General features: G+C 39.4%; 1 protein-coding gene across 1 annotated transcript in view; it reads left to right on the top strand.

The window, feature by feature from the left end:
- The window catches only part of IL7R (interleukin 7 receptor), a 35097-nt gene extending 21351 nt beyond the window's left edge, over positions 1–13746 (top strand). The window contains exons 6-8 of the mRNA XM_044657781.1: positions 9583–9676; positions 11769–11844; positions 12604–13746. Coding sequence (XP_044513716.1) covers positions 9583–9676; positions 11769–11844; positions 12604–13092 — 659 coding nt within the window. The 3' untranslated portion in view covers positions 13093–13746. The remainder of the gene's footprint in view (positions 1–9582; positions 9677–11768; positions 11845–12603) is intronic.
- The last annotated feature ends 242 nt before the right edge of the window (positions 13747–13988 follow it).

Below are 13988 nucleotides of genomic sequence, written 5' to 3'. Positions count from 1 at the left end.
AAGGAAGGAAGGAAGAAAGAAAGGAAGGAAAAGAAGGAAGGAAGGAAAAGAAGGAAGGAAGGAAGGAAAAGAAGGAAAGAAAGGGAAGAAAGGGAAGGAAAGAGAGAGGGAAAAGGGAAGGGAGGAAGAAGAATAGATTTCTAAACACCTACTATGTGCTGGGCACTATGCTAAGCACTGTTTAAATGATATCTTTTTTGGCACCTTTGGCGGAGTTGTGATATGATCCAACCATTCTGCAGAGCATTCTGAAGCTATGCCCAAAGGGCTCTAAAACTATGTGTACCCACCTTACACCTAGCAGAGTAGCCAATATGATAGTAAAGGAAAATAATAGATATTGAAGGGGATGTGGCAAAATTGGGACACTAATGCATTGCTGGTGGAGGTGTGAATTGATCCAAACATTCTGGAAAGCAATTTAGAATTATGCCCAACAGGCTTTAAAATAATGCATGCCCTTTGGTCCAGCAATACTACTACTTGATTTGTTTCCCAGAGAGATAAAAAAAAATGGGAAAGGATCTGTTTGTACAAAAATATTTATAGCTGTGCTTTTTGTGGTGTAAAAGAATTGGAAAATGAGGGGATGTCCCTCAATTGGGGAATGACTGAATAATCATGGCATATGATGATGATGGAATACTATTGTGCTATAAGGAATGATTAATTGATGGATTTCCAAAAGAACTGGAAAGACCTACATGAACTGATGCAGAGTTAAATAAGCAGAACCTGGATAACACTATCCACAGTAACTGAAACATTGTGGGACAATTAAATGTAACTGACTTTGCTACTAATAGCAATACAATGATCCAGGACAATTTTGAGGGGCTTATGAGAAAGAATGCTTTCCACAGCTAGAGAAAGAACTGTGGGAGTAGAAATACAGAAGAAAACATATGATTTATCACTTGTTTATATGGATATATGATTTGGGATTTTGGACTTATGGGAAGACTTATGTGAACTGATGCAAAATGAAGTAAGCATAACCAGGAGAATAGTAACAGCAATATAATCTGATGAACATTTATGAATGGCTTTAGCTATCCTTAGCAGTACAATGATCCAAGAGAAAGCCATTTGCTTCCAGAGAAAGAACAGATGGAGTCTGAATGCAAACCAAGTCATAATGTATTTCAATTTATTTCTTCATTTTTCTTTTGTTTGTTTAAGTTCTCTTTCACAAAATGAATAATATGGAAAGATGCTTTACACTATTACACATATAAAATCCATCAGATTGCTTGCCATCTCAAGGAAGGAGGAAAAGAGAGGGTGAGACTTTGGCTCACTTTTAAAAAATGAAGAATAAAATATTTTTCATGTATTTGAGGAAAACATTATTTTTTAAAAAAGAAATGATGAGCAGAATGTATTCATAAAAACCTAGAAAGACTTAAATGTATTGCTACAACCTAATGTGAATAGGACCAAAAGAACATTATACATAGTAATAGCAATTATCATTTGATGAACAAAGTATGGATGGCCTAGCTATTCTCAGCAATATAGTGATCTAGACCAGTGATGGCAAATTATGGCATGGGTGCCAAAGATGGCAATGCAGAGTGCTCTCTGTGGGCACACAATCACAGCCCCCCACCCCACCCCACCCCAGTTCATTACTAGAAAAGCAGAGGGACTGAGGCAGAACTGCTCCCTTTCCCCTCTCCACTGTGCCTGAGGACATTTTTTCACACCACCTGCCTCTGCCCAGCAGCCCAATGGGAGTGCACAGGCCGTAAGGTAGTCAACTCACAGGCAGCAGAGCTGGAGGGGTGCCAAACACTCCAGTCACTCCCCTCCCCCTCTCTACACTTGCTGAGGACATTCTTCACTTTGTCCACCCCTCTGCCCAGCAACCCAAAGGGAGCATTTTCTCTCTCCCCTGTGAAGGGTAATGGAGGGGACATGCCCAACACTGGGGGGGGGGGGGTTGAGGGGGGTAGGAACATGGCATGTGGCCTCTAGGTGGGGAGGTGGGACAGAGTCTGGTACTCCATCTCTAAAGGGTTTGTCATCACTAATCTAGAAGACCCCAAAGACTCTTACGAAAAATGCCATCCAGCTCTAGAGAAAGAACTGATAAAGTCTGAACACACACCAAACTATACTATATTTCACATTCTTTCTTCTTTTTTTTGTTTGACCTCTCTTCTACAAATTGACTAATATGGAAAAATGTTTTATATGATTGCATATGGAAAACATATATATATATATATACATATATATATATATTGATTGAATCATTGATTGATTGCCATTTGAGGGAGGGAGGGGGAGAATGTGGAACTAAAAAAACTATTAAAAGCTAAAAATTGTTTTTATAAGTAATTAGGGAAATTTTAAAAAATGTTATTTGATCCTCACAACAACTCTGGGAATTGGTGCTATTATCTGCCTCATTTTATAGTTGAGGATACTGAGGCATAAGGGCTGAGTAACTTGCCCAGGATCATACAGTTAGTATCCGAGACCACATTTGAAATCAGGTCTTCCTGACTCCAAACCCAGTGCTCTCTCCATTATGCTATCTAACAACTGGTATAATAATAGCAGGCAATTATATAACATCTGCTATGTGCTGCACACTGGGCACCCATAGCAACTTACACAAGTGCTCAGTAATCACATATTGGTTAAAGCAGCTAGGTGGCATAGTGGCTAAGAGCACTAGACTTCAGATAATAAAGATACAAGTTCAAATCCTGCATCAGACAGTTGCTATTGTGTGACCCTGGACAAATCATTTAATCTACCTCAGCTTCCTCATCTGTAAAATAAGGATGATAATATCATCAACTTATAGGGTTGTTGTAAGAATCAAATAAGGTAATCCACAAGGAGCCACACAAATGCTAACTCTTATAAGGCAGATAGATAATCAGACAGATGGATGAATGGATGGATACATAGACAGGTAAATGATAAATAGATGAATGATGGATAAGGCATAGAATTAGAGGAAGAGGAGAATTGAGGAAAGAGGCATTTTTCAGATACCATATAAGACAACTTGTTCTTCTTTTGTCTTTTTTAAGGAAAGTGAGAAGTAGATTTCATCTAATAGCAAGCATCAACAAATTTCAGCCTATAGACTATAGTTTGCCAACTCCTAAAAGATTCTAAACTCCTTGTAGTGCAAAAATGCAAACAACTCTGCAAAAGACTAACTGCAGAATTTCTGGCAGTTAGGAAGGGTTTAGAACCCTGACTAGAGGCAGTTGGTCCTGGAGGCTTGGTCAGAGCAGAAGGGTCAACTGAGCTAGGTCTTGGGGCTGAAACCTAGCCTTGATTCCTTTATTCTGTGCCTTTTCTCTTAGATTTGTAGCTTAGCTAATTCCTCTGGATCTCCCTGACCTTCCCTATTCCAATCACCATTTTCCCTTCCTGATTTCCTGTGGGTTTTGGGAAAAGGGTGGATTTGGGTGGTAGCAATCAAACTTTGAAGACTTAGGTTTCCCCATAGTCAAGTAGGGCTTACCCTTGATACAAATTATCTCCTGATTCATTGTGTGTAACTTTCCTAACCTCAAAGGCAACAAAACCTCCTGGGACTGAGTGAGGGCAGGCCCTTTCTCAGTCTCTCATTCCTGTGTCTCTCCCCCACCTGAAGCTTCTCCCTAGGTGGTTGTTAGAGAAACCTTGTATCCCTCTGTCCTTTATGATCAACCCTGAAACTCAATAAACCCTGCTGTCATTTAATCAAACCTCTTGCTATATCATTGGTTGAATGATAAAAGAGGGTAAGGAGAGAAAGGAATAGTTTCTCTCAGTCCTGAGGGGAGTTGGAGGCATCCATGTTGGAAGAAGTGGTGATCCCTATACTTCCTCTGAATAAACCCTTCTATTTCACAGACAAGGAAAAGCCTTGGGACTCTTTCTTTGTGAACTTGAGAAACTGACTAGAAAGCCCTCTGGTTAGTTTCAAATCATTCCTGGCTGGCCCTAACCTTTGTCTGTAGAAGTGCCCTCTTACCTGAAGGGTTCAGCCTGTTTCCCTTCAGTGTCCTCTGCCTCAGGCCTGTGTACCCAGTCTGTGTCTCCCTGTTGCAGCTGCCTACCCAACTACCTCATCCTCTTCCCTTGCCACTCATTATACTTTATCGTCCTATATTTCCCTAAACTCAGCCATTCCCTTAAATCTCTCCTACCACCTCAATTTACTACTTCCACTATTGCACCCTCCTTTTCTACCAACTGACTTAGGGACCCACAAACCCCAGCCCATTTGTTTTATCCCATTATTACAACTTGGCAAGCATAATTACTAAAAACCTGCAAATCTTCTGAAACACCCAAGATGAATCTGGCAAGGATTACTTTCATTATATGCAGTGTCTCTATAATGGTTTGGTCTTTCATGCAAAGTCTTAGCAACTTCTGGTTCGTAAAAGTCCCTAGTTTAGTGCAACAAATACTTGAAATATACGATTATTACAAATGGTGTGCCCTTACCCTTGCTGGATGCATATGTTTCATCCCCACTACTATTTCCATAATCCTAACTCTTTGGCAATTTTTAGTGATTTCTAAGGCAGTTTTGACTCACCTGTGGCAATATTTTAAGACAACTCCTGCTAAAAATGATGCTGACTCTGGGGAACTAGTAGAGAACATCAAGCTACTGTTCCAAGTATTAAAGCAAATTAGAGAGGGAAAGGAATTAGATAAGCACACAATCCTCCAACTGGAGATTGTGGAATCAAAATATTTAGGGAGCAATAACACCGCTGAAGAATATCCAATAACAAACGCTATAGTCTCTGTGTTACCAATTGTGGACAGGACCATTGTACAACCAAGGGAGGGGGTGGTGCATGTAAAGACATACAAGGCATTCACTCCATCTGATATGGAGGTCCTAAAAAGACGCTTTCCCAAGTTTTTCGAGAAACCTCACAAAAGCATCAAAGAGCTCAAAAGGGTGTTCACATTGTTCAATCCTAGTTTTGATGATGTTGAATTTCTTTTGGGGGAATTTTACTCTTCCTCAGAAAAGGAAAAATTCCTCAATGAAACAAGGAAGAACCCAAATTTGAAATCATGGCCCCTGGTTCATCAAGACTTAGATTTCACCCAGCATACCAACATGAGATATTTATGAGGTACAGAGCAGACTTGATTGAGGCAATGAGATTGCACGCTAAAAGACCAAACACGTGGCAGAAATTTGAAAAGCTGAAACAAGAGGAGGAAGAACACCCAAGTAGTTTTCTTGATAGGATAATTGAAGCCTCAGAGACAATTCTTGGTCTCAGAGACACACATGTGCAGGATTGACCACATACATAGTTTGTGAAGGGAACCTCGATCCCAATACAAAATTACTGTAGACAGAGTTGTCCACAGTGAGAATCATTGCCACTGGAGGATGTAAGGCAACATGCAACTTACATTCACAACTCGAAACAAAGAGGCAAGATTAGGTAGACAAACTGAATCTGATAAGGACAAAGTCATAGCTGATCTAAAACACAAATTAAAAAAGGCAAAACATGCCAAAGAAATCTAGGAGGTGAAAAATGTTGCCCTCCAAACCAGTAGGAGCCAAAATCAGTACAGGCAACCTACTAGCAATACCCAAAGAACAAAATCATTGCCCCCTTGTTGTTACCTATGTGGATGGCTTGGACACATCCTTCAATTTTGTAGATTTAAACAGCAAATAGATTTTTCCAAAAATGATAATCAAAATCAAAGAGACAGAGGCAATAGAAAGACCTACTATAATTCTAAATGGTCTAAGAATAACAAAAAGAAATGATGATAACAAACATGATGGTGCGTGCTGTAACCATTCATGTAAAAAATATAGCCAATACCCTTCATTGGATGATATGGAAAGATATAATCAAATGGGAACGAAACCGAAATCATTATGAATTGAAATTCCTGACTTAAAAATTTCTAGTCATTGTAATTTGGCAGTGTGTAGTCTAAGTGAGGAAAGCAAATTGGGAAACCTGGGCAAAATAGAGCAAGTGTCTAAAGCAAGCTACACAGAATATGAACATAGATCTGTGGTAGATAATCAGCAATGGGAAGAAATAATGCAAATGCACAGAGAAATCTATGGCAATAATGAGGATGATTATATAAGGGATCAGCTTTCTCATTCCATAACAAACACATTGGGTGAGAAGCATAAGGATCAATCAAACCATTGCAACAGCTCACATCAGGAGGCTTTGCAATCTTGTTCAGAATCATCAAAATCTCAAATTCCTCTCTTTATTCCAAGTATAAAACAAAGGGGCAACTTGGATAAAGAACATTATGGCGAGGATATACAAGGTTTCCAGAAAGGAACACTTTCAGTAACCTCAGGGGAATTAAATGCCAAAATTCTATCTCATTCATGTGCTTTAGACACAGTGTCACAGATTGAAGTTAAAGAGCAAACCAATCAGTACGTTGGCAAAGACTCAAATTTGAAAGAGCAACCCACTGAGTGGCAGGGTGATAGCAGCTGTTTAGGAAATTCCACATTCACCTTTCTCAACCCCTTAGCTGAAGAATTCCAACAAAAACTTTGGGGAAGGGAAAGGGAGCAGTTGTTGTCCCCAGTATCCAGTGTGGCTAATATTAACATCAATGAAACTGGTGCAGTGATTGAAAACAAAAACCATCATTCAGTCACACAAACATCAGGGCAAGATAGGGAACATTAGTCAACTTTTGAATCAGTAGTTGTACCTGAAGTGTTGAAGGGAACACAATCTAACTACCATACATTCCTGGATACTACTGAGAGGAAAACTTCTGATTTGGGGCATGACAGTTCTTTAAATATCAGAGTAGATGGTAAATCAATTCAAACCTCCATCTCTGCAGCCCTTAGCAAAAGCCAACATGAAATTTGCACAACTAATAATGACTTTACCAGCTCTCAAGGAGCCAATGTTCTTTAAGCCTGCTTTCTGTATTCCTGATTCTAAACTGAACTTGCTGAATGGTGCTATAGGAAGTTTGGGTTTAGACACAAATGACCATACACAACACTGGATCAATGATAAGTGTACACAAAATACTGAGGATTCTTTATTACCCCTAGTGCCAGTGAAGTCCAATGACAGTGGAGAACCATTAGTAACCCTAGAAATCGGGGCGTGGGGGGGGGTGCACTATGAAGGACTACTTGACACTGGTGCAACTTGTTCCGTTTTATGCAAGGCACCTGAAGGATGCCAATATCAAGGCAGTTTGAGAGTAAGAGGAGCTTCTGGGATATCACAACAAGTCCCGAAGCTAAAAGTTAAAATGATAAAATTTGGACCTCTAACTCCAGGACCAACTGCCTCTAGTCAGGGTTCTAAACCCTTCTTAACTGCCAGAAATTCTGCAGTTAGCAAGGTTCTGTATGGTTGTTTGCACCTTTGCACTACATTTTGCTCGTTTCTCTTTTCTAAATTTGCAGCTTGCAACATTTTCTGGTTACTAAGGTCTAAGGGATTACTACTCTTATTCTAAGCTAAATTCTAACTAAACTCTTATCCCTAACTAAGTTTGCAAATAGAAAAGGGTTTCTGTCTCCTAAACTATGCTAAGACTAGACTAAGCTAAACTAGGATGGGTTATGGTAAAAGCATAGGAAAGGAACGGGCATTTAAGTTTTGCAACAAAAAGCCCTCTAGTTAGTTTCAAATCATTTCTGTCTGGCCCCAACCTTTGTCTGTAGAAGTGCCCTCCTACCTGAAGGGTTCAGCCTGTTTCCCTTCAACTTGTTCTTCTTTTGTCTTTTTTAGAGAAAGTGAGAAGGAAGTAGATTTCATCTAATAGCAAGCATCAACAAATTTCAGCCTATAGACTATAGTTTGCCAACTCCTAAAAGATTCTAAACTCCTACAATTCACCTAATGATTATAAAAATGAGAATTGGTCAATTTTACAGAATCCTAAAATGTATGCAGCCCAAGTATAGGGTAAAAATGGAAAGTAACTCTTTTGCCCTGAAGATAGTAGGAATTGTCAATATCTCTGATTCTGACCTTCATTTTCCTACTTTCCAACTACCATGCTTACAGCTTGTCCATTCTAGGTTTCCTCAATTCACTAATAATCTCAGTGACCTTATTAGACTTCTTCATATCCACCTCTTAGAATCCTTAGCTTCCTTCAAGGTTCAATTCAAGTGCTTCCTCTTAGGAGCAACCATTCCTGATATACCTACCCCCAATATCAGCATTCTCTCCTTTCTCTTTTCAATATCAATTAATGTATTTATAAATCAATCAAGAAACATTTATTTATTAAGCACTCACTTTGTATCAGATACTGTGATAAGCACTAGGGATACAAAGCCAATGGGGTGGGGGGATCATACTTGCATTCTATTTGGAGAAATATGTCACATATTAAACCAGTCTAGTAGAATGTAAACTTGTTGAGGGCAAAGACAGTTGTTCATTTTGTCTTCATTATCCCCAGTGGCTGGCACAGCGGACACTAATAAAAACGTGTTGAATTAGGTTGGATTGCTCAAACTATCTGAATGTTTACTATTTGTACACAATTTGTCCTCACCCCTGGAAGGTTCTTTGCTCAGTAATTATCTGCCTGTTGGAGGTAAGATAGAGGACATCTTTGATGATTGAGCATATTCAGTACTGCAAATCATGATAGCTCCATCATCCAAATTAGTGCTATTTGATGGATACCTCAAAACATTCAGAAAATCATGTTATCTTAGGCTTGTGGCTACAGAGCCATTTTTTTGTTTAAAATAAAAGTATTACAGTTGTATTAACATATTAACCAATTTTAGACATAAAATACTGTAACATACATAAATATTTATGATAGTAATAATAATAATAATGGTGACTGATAATGAAGACTATAGTGGTGATGATGGTGATGATGTGTTGGGTGGATTTATTTTGGGGGGCATTTTCCCAAACATGATGTCTTTGAGGATACTCTTATGCTGCTACTCATAATTCTTATTAAATTACTTTCTTCTTTTATTAATTTCTACCTATTTTATTAATCTCTCACTAATTTTTTAAATGAAAAACCATGAACAAGGTATGAATGACCTATAATACATGCTTACACAACCTAAAGAAACAAATTTCCACATTAATTATCTCTAAATCTCTCTATTTCTCTCTCTCTCTTTCTCTCTCATACACACTTTCTCTTTCTCTCTCTCTCTCTCACACACACACTCCCATTCCCTCCCTCCCTCTCCCCCTCTCTTCCTCTCCCTTCCCCCCCCAACACCCATTTTAAATCCATCTTCCCTCTAAGGCAGGAGGTGAGTGATCTGTTTCATCTTCAGTCTTCTGAACTCATGGTTTATCATTTCATTAATCAGAGTCATAAAATCTTGGAGTTAATTTTTCTCTATAATGTTAGCTACTGCATGAATTGCTAAGCAAAGAATCTTCAGAAGTGGGAAGTTTGGGAGAGGAGGAGGAGGACAGGCCACAGAAACACTTTTAAAAATAAAATGGACTTACCCAAGTAGGAGTACCTAAGTAGATGTAAGGTATCTCAACGCCATAGTCTGCTGGGGATACAAATAGAGGGGTAAATAATAATAACCTTGTCCTTGATTTCCAGAGGAGCTGGATTTTGTCATGCTCTTCATCATCACTCTGAGCTTCTCCTTTGGGATCCTGGGGATTGTTGTGATCTGTTTGCTTTGGGAAAAAAGGTGAGGTTCTATTCTAATTTGGACAGATTGTGTAAGAGTTGAAAAGCCACTGTTCCTGCTCAATGCCAGCTCATTCTCCAGTCCCAGTAATATCTTTGTGGATAATGGAGCAAGAGCTATAAACAACTTAGAGATCATTTAGTCAAACTCCCTCATTTTACAGAGGAAGAATCAAGAGGCCAAATGAAGAGGGTCACAGAGTTAGATTTGAACCTAAATCCCTTCATTCCAAATCCAGTATGCTACCTACTATACTAGGCTAACCTTCCTCAGTAATTTCTTAGGAATCCAAAAAAAAAAAAGACATGGGTTAGGGAAGGCTAAGAGATGCTACATAGAGCACCAAGCCCAGAGTTAGGAAGATCTGAGTTCAAATCTAGCCGCAGACACTTCCTAGCTGTGTGACTCTGAGCAAGTCATTTTAACCCCATTTGCCTCAAAAAAATAAAAATTTATTTAACAAAAAAAGACATAGGATGAAATCCAAGAAAGCGGAACACTTTCAAGTTATCTCCTTGAATAACCTGAATGAACAGTTATTTCTGGGTAGGCCTTGTCTGCATCAAAAACAACTTGTGTTGATGTTCATCTTTGCTCCTTCATTGAGAATTTTTTTCATGATGTTCAGAGTTTACTGCTGCCTTTGTGCAAATTCCTGTCTAGTGAATTTAGAGCCCAGGCTTACACTTTTCTCATTTGATTACCTAGAATGATAAAGCTAGAAGAGGCCTTAGAGGTCAGTAAGTCAATAAACATTTAGTAACCACTTGCTATGTGCCAAGTAATGTGCTAAGTGCTAGAAATACAAAAAGAAGCAGAAAGACAGTCCCTATCCTCCTGCAACTAATTGGACAGATAGCACATAAGAAGATGAAAAGGCAAAGGAGGGTAGAGGAAAAGATGACCCTGAGGGGATATGATAGAGAAATTACAGAAAGTCAGGAATGGGCCCTCAAGAGATATGACTGGCCTAGATAATTTCTTTAATTGGAGGTTCTGGGAGGAGGAGGCTGCAGGGGTAAAGTCCACTTCCATGTGAGAAGTCAAGTCCATAGGGAGAGGTGAAGAGGTTCCTTTGGTACGTTAGAAGAAGTGTTATATCTGGAGTAGTGCCTAAGAAGCAGCTAGGTATCACAATGGATAGAGTGCCAGGCTTGGAAATGAGGATTAGATTAGGGTTCAAATCTGGCCTCAGACACTTCTTAACTGTGTGATCTTGAATAAGTTATTTAACCTCAACTGTCTAGACCTTGCCACTCTTCTGTCTTAGAATTCATACTAAAGCAAAAGATAAGGGTTTAAAAAACCAAAAAGAAGAACCTATAGATTATATAATGTAATCTCCTTATTTTACAGAAGGTAAAACTGAGGCCAAGGGAAGCTAAGACTAATACATAATCCCACAATTAGTTACTTACAGACCCCAAATCTCATAAATACTTTTATTAATCTGGTCCAAATCCATGATTTCATCAATGTAGGGAAATTCCAATGTGGAGGCTTCCTCCAACACCAGTTCCAGTTCTAATTTTTTCATAGATGGTTGTCTGGGAGACAGTTTGGTGAAAGCACTGGGTCTAGAGCAGTGATTCCCAAAGTGGGCGCCACTGCCCCCCTGGTCAGGGTGCTGCAGCAATCCAGTATGTGACAGGGGACACTAAGTAATATTTTTTCTGGCGGTAGGCCAAAAAAGTTTGGAAACCACTGGTTTAGAGTCAGGAAGCCCTGAGTCCCAATCCAGCCTGCAAGATGTCTTAGTTGTGTGATCCTGGGCAAGTCACTTTACTTTTGATTGCCTCAATTTCCCCAACTGAAATGTGAGGTTAATAATGCCTATCTCCCAGAATTGTTGTGAGAATAAAATGAGATATCTGCAAAGTACTCTGTAAGCTTTAAGGCACTATAAATATTAATTATTATATATCACAAAGGTAGTCTGCATTGGAGCAAAGCTTGAAACTAGGTCTTACTTGATTCCAGACTTGACCTCCTAACCCCTACACCTCTTAGGAATTTTGACCCAGTAGGAAATAGAGTTGATATCCACATTGCATCTGCTGCCTATTTTACTACAAACATTTTATTATTTCAGAATTAAGCCTGTTTTGTGGCCCAACCTCCCTGACCACAAGACGACTCTGGAACAGCTGTGTAGGAAACCACAAAAGGTTGGATTTTTTTCTGAAACTTTCAGGACATTGGGCCAGTAGATCAGATCATCCCAGGGGAGGGATTTCAGGATGAAAGGTAATGGCACATGGGGTCTTGGCCCTTTTCTGAGACATGCTCTGGTGACCAGGAGGATGCTCTGAGCAAGTTTGGGGGAGAGATAAGATACTAACCCTACTCTCTCATCCCTGGATTTTCCAGGTGGGTAGAGCATGACCACAGCACCCCTGAATCCAGGATCTAAAAGGATGACAATAATTCCAAAGACCTCATTTACAGAAAGTGAAAATGAAACATTGGTCATCCCAGAGAGTTAGTCTAGAGAAAGTATCAGAAAATTATTTCTTGGGACAGCAAGGTAACTCAGTGGATTGAGAGACAGCTAGTCCTGGGTTCAAATGTGACCTTGGACACTTCCTAGCGATGTGATTCTGGGCAAGTCATTTAACCCCTTATCTTATCACTCTTCTGCCTTGGAAGCAATATACAGTATTAATTATAAGATTGAAGGTAAAGTTTGTTTTGTTTGTTTGTTTTTTAAGAAAGAAAATCATCGCCCATAGTTTATAATTCTTTCTAGAAGCTTGCCTCCTAATAACACCATGTCTTGCTATCTGCTGGTCTCTCAGTAGTCTACTGAGGTGCACTTTTTATATTCCGTGGAAATTTAACCAGTCAGAAAGAATGATTTTCAGGAGCTCTTGCTACCATATCCTTCTAGTTCAGTGCCTGAACCCATTACCACTTTTCTTTTCCAGAATTTCAGTAATAGCTTCAATCCAGAATGTTTCCTGGATGATCAGATTCATAAAGTGGATGGCATTCAATCCAAAGAAGAGGTGGAAGGCTTTCTGCAAGTCTTACTCCCCCAAGATATCAATGCAGCAGAGAAGTTTGGTCTCAGCCCTGACTGGCCATCTGAGAATAATGTCATCCCTCCAGTGGCTTATGGAGGAAACTCACCCCCAACTTGTCTGGGTGGGAACTTCAATACATCTGACCTTTCTATGGTCATGGCTTCTAAGTCACCCAATCAGCAGGAGAATAGCAAAAATGAAGCTCATTCCTGTGGGGGCCTGCTTCTTAGCTCTGATTCCAGAAATAGTGCCCTCGCATTCCCTTTTCCACTCAGACTTGGAGTCTTAGCTCCAAATCCAACTGCCCCAGGACAACCAATCAATGCAGACCTAAGGTTAAGTCAAGAGGAAGCATATGTCACCATGTCCAGCTTCTACCAGAACAAGTGAGCCTTAAAAAGTCCTTGATTTGAGCATCACAGCCAACAGAGACAACAAAAGGGGTTATTTAAAGCCCCAATTTCCCAGCCTGAATCAAGTCACTGAAAAAAAACACAACATAAAAAGGAAAAAGAAACTTTTCTATTTGTCATGCATCTAAATATATCAAATTTGGGAACACCTTGTTGGCCATACTCTAGTCAAATGATGCTTTCGTCTGGCAAGATTAGAGTGTCCTTGCTCCTACACTGACAGATTTCAGGAACAAATTATCAAGCTATTCTATTCTTTGAAAAGGAAGAAGAAGAGAAAAGGAGGAGGGGAAAAGGGAAAGATGAAAAGGAGGATGGGAAGGAGAAGGAAAAAAAGAAAAAAGTAATTTTAAAAAATAAGGGAGAAGTGATGGATGAGACTCATAAACCTATGATACACTTTCATAATTGGAAACTGGCAATACAGGTACAGAAATTAAGAATATCAAAGATATTAGACCATTCTGGCTTTTCTCCCAGCTACTCTGAGCCACCTGTTGTACACAGTTTTGTAGTTTGTCATTTAACCACAGACAGTTTCTGGCAGTGGAAATACCACCCTCAAACCAGGACTGCCACATCTTGGGGATATACTCTACTTCTTTTTTTCCCTTTTTTATTTAGAATATTTTTCCATGATTACATGATTTGTGATTCCCCTTCCCCTCCCCACTCTTTCCTCCTCCCTCCTGAAGCTGACAAGCAGTTCCACTGGGCTATACATATATCATTATTCAAAACCTATTTCCATGTTATTCATATCTGCACTAGAGTGATCCTTTAACATCAAAACCCCAATCACATCCCTATTGAACTACATGATCGATCACATATTTTTCTAATGCATTTCTGTTCCCACAGTTCTTTCTCTGG

This window comes from Gracilinanus agilis, chromosome 1 (genome assembly GCF_016433145.1).
Source record: "Gracilinanus agilis isolate LMUSP501 chromosome 1, AgileGrace, whole genome shotgun sequence".
Classification (NCBI taxonomy): Eukaryota; Metazoa; Chordata; class Mammalia; order Didelphimorphia; family Didelphidae; genus Gracilinanus; species Gracilinanus agilis.
The sequence above is the reverse complement of the archived record's forward strand: the minus strand, read 5'-3'. Positions and strand labels throughout refer to the sequence as shown.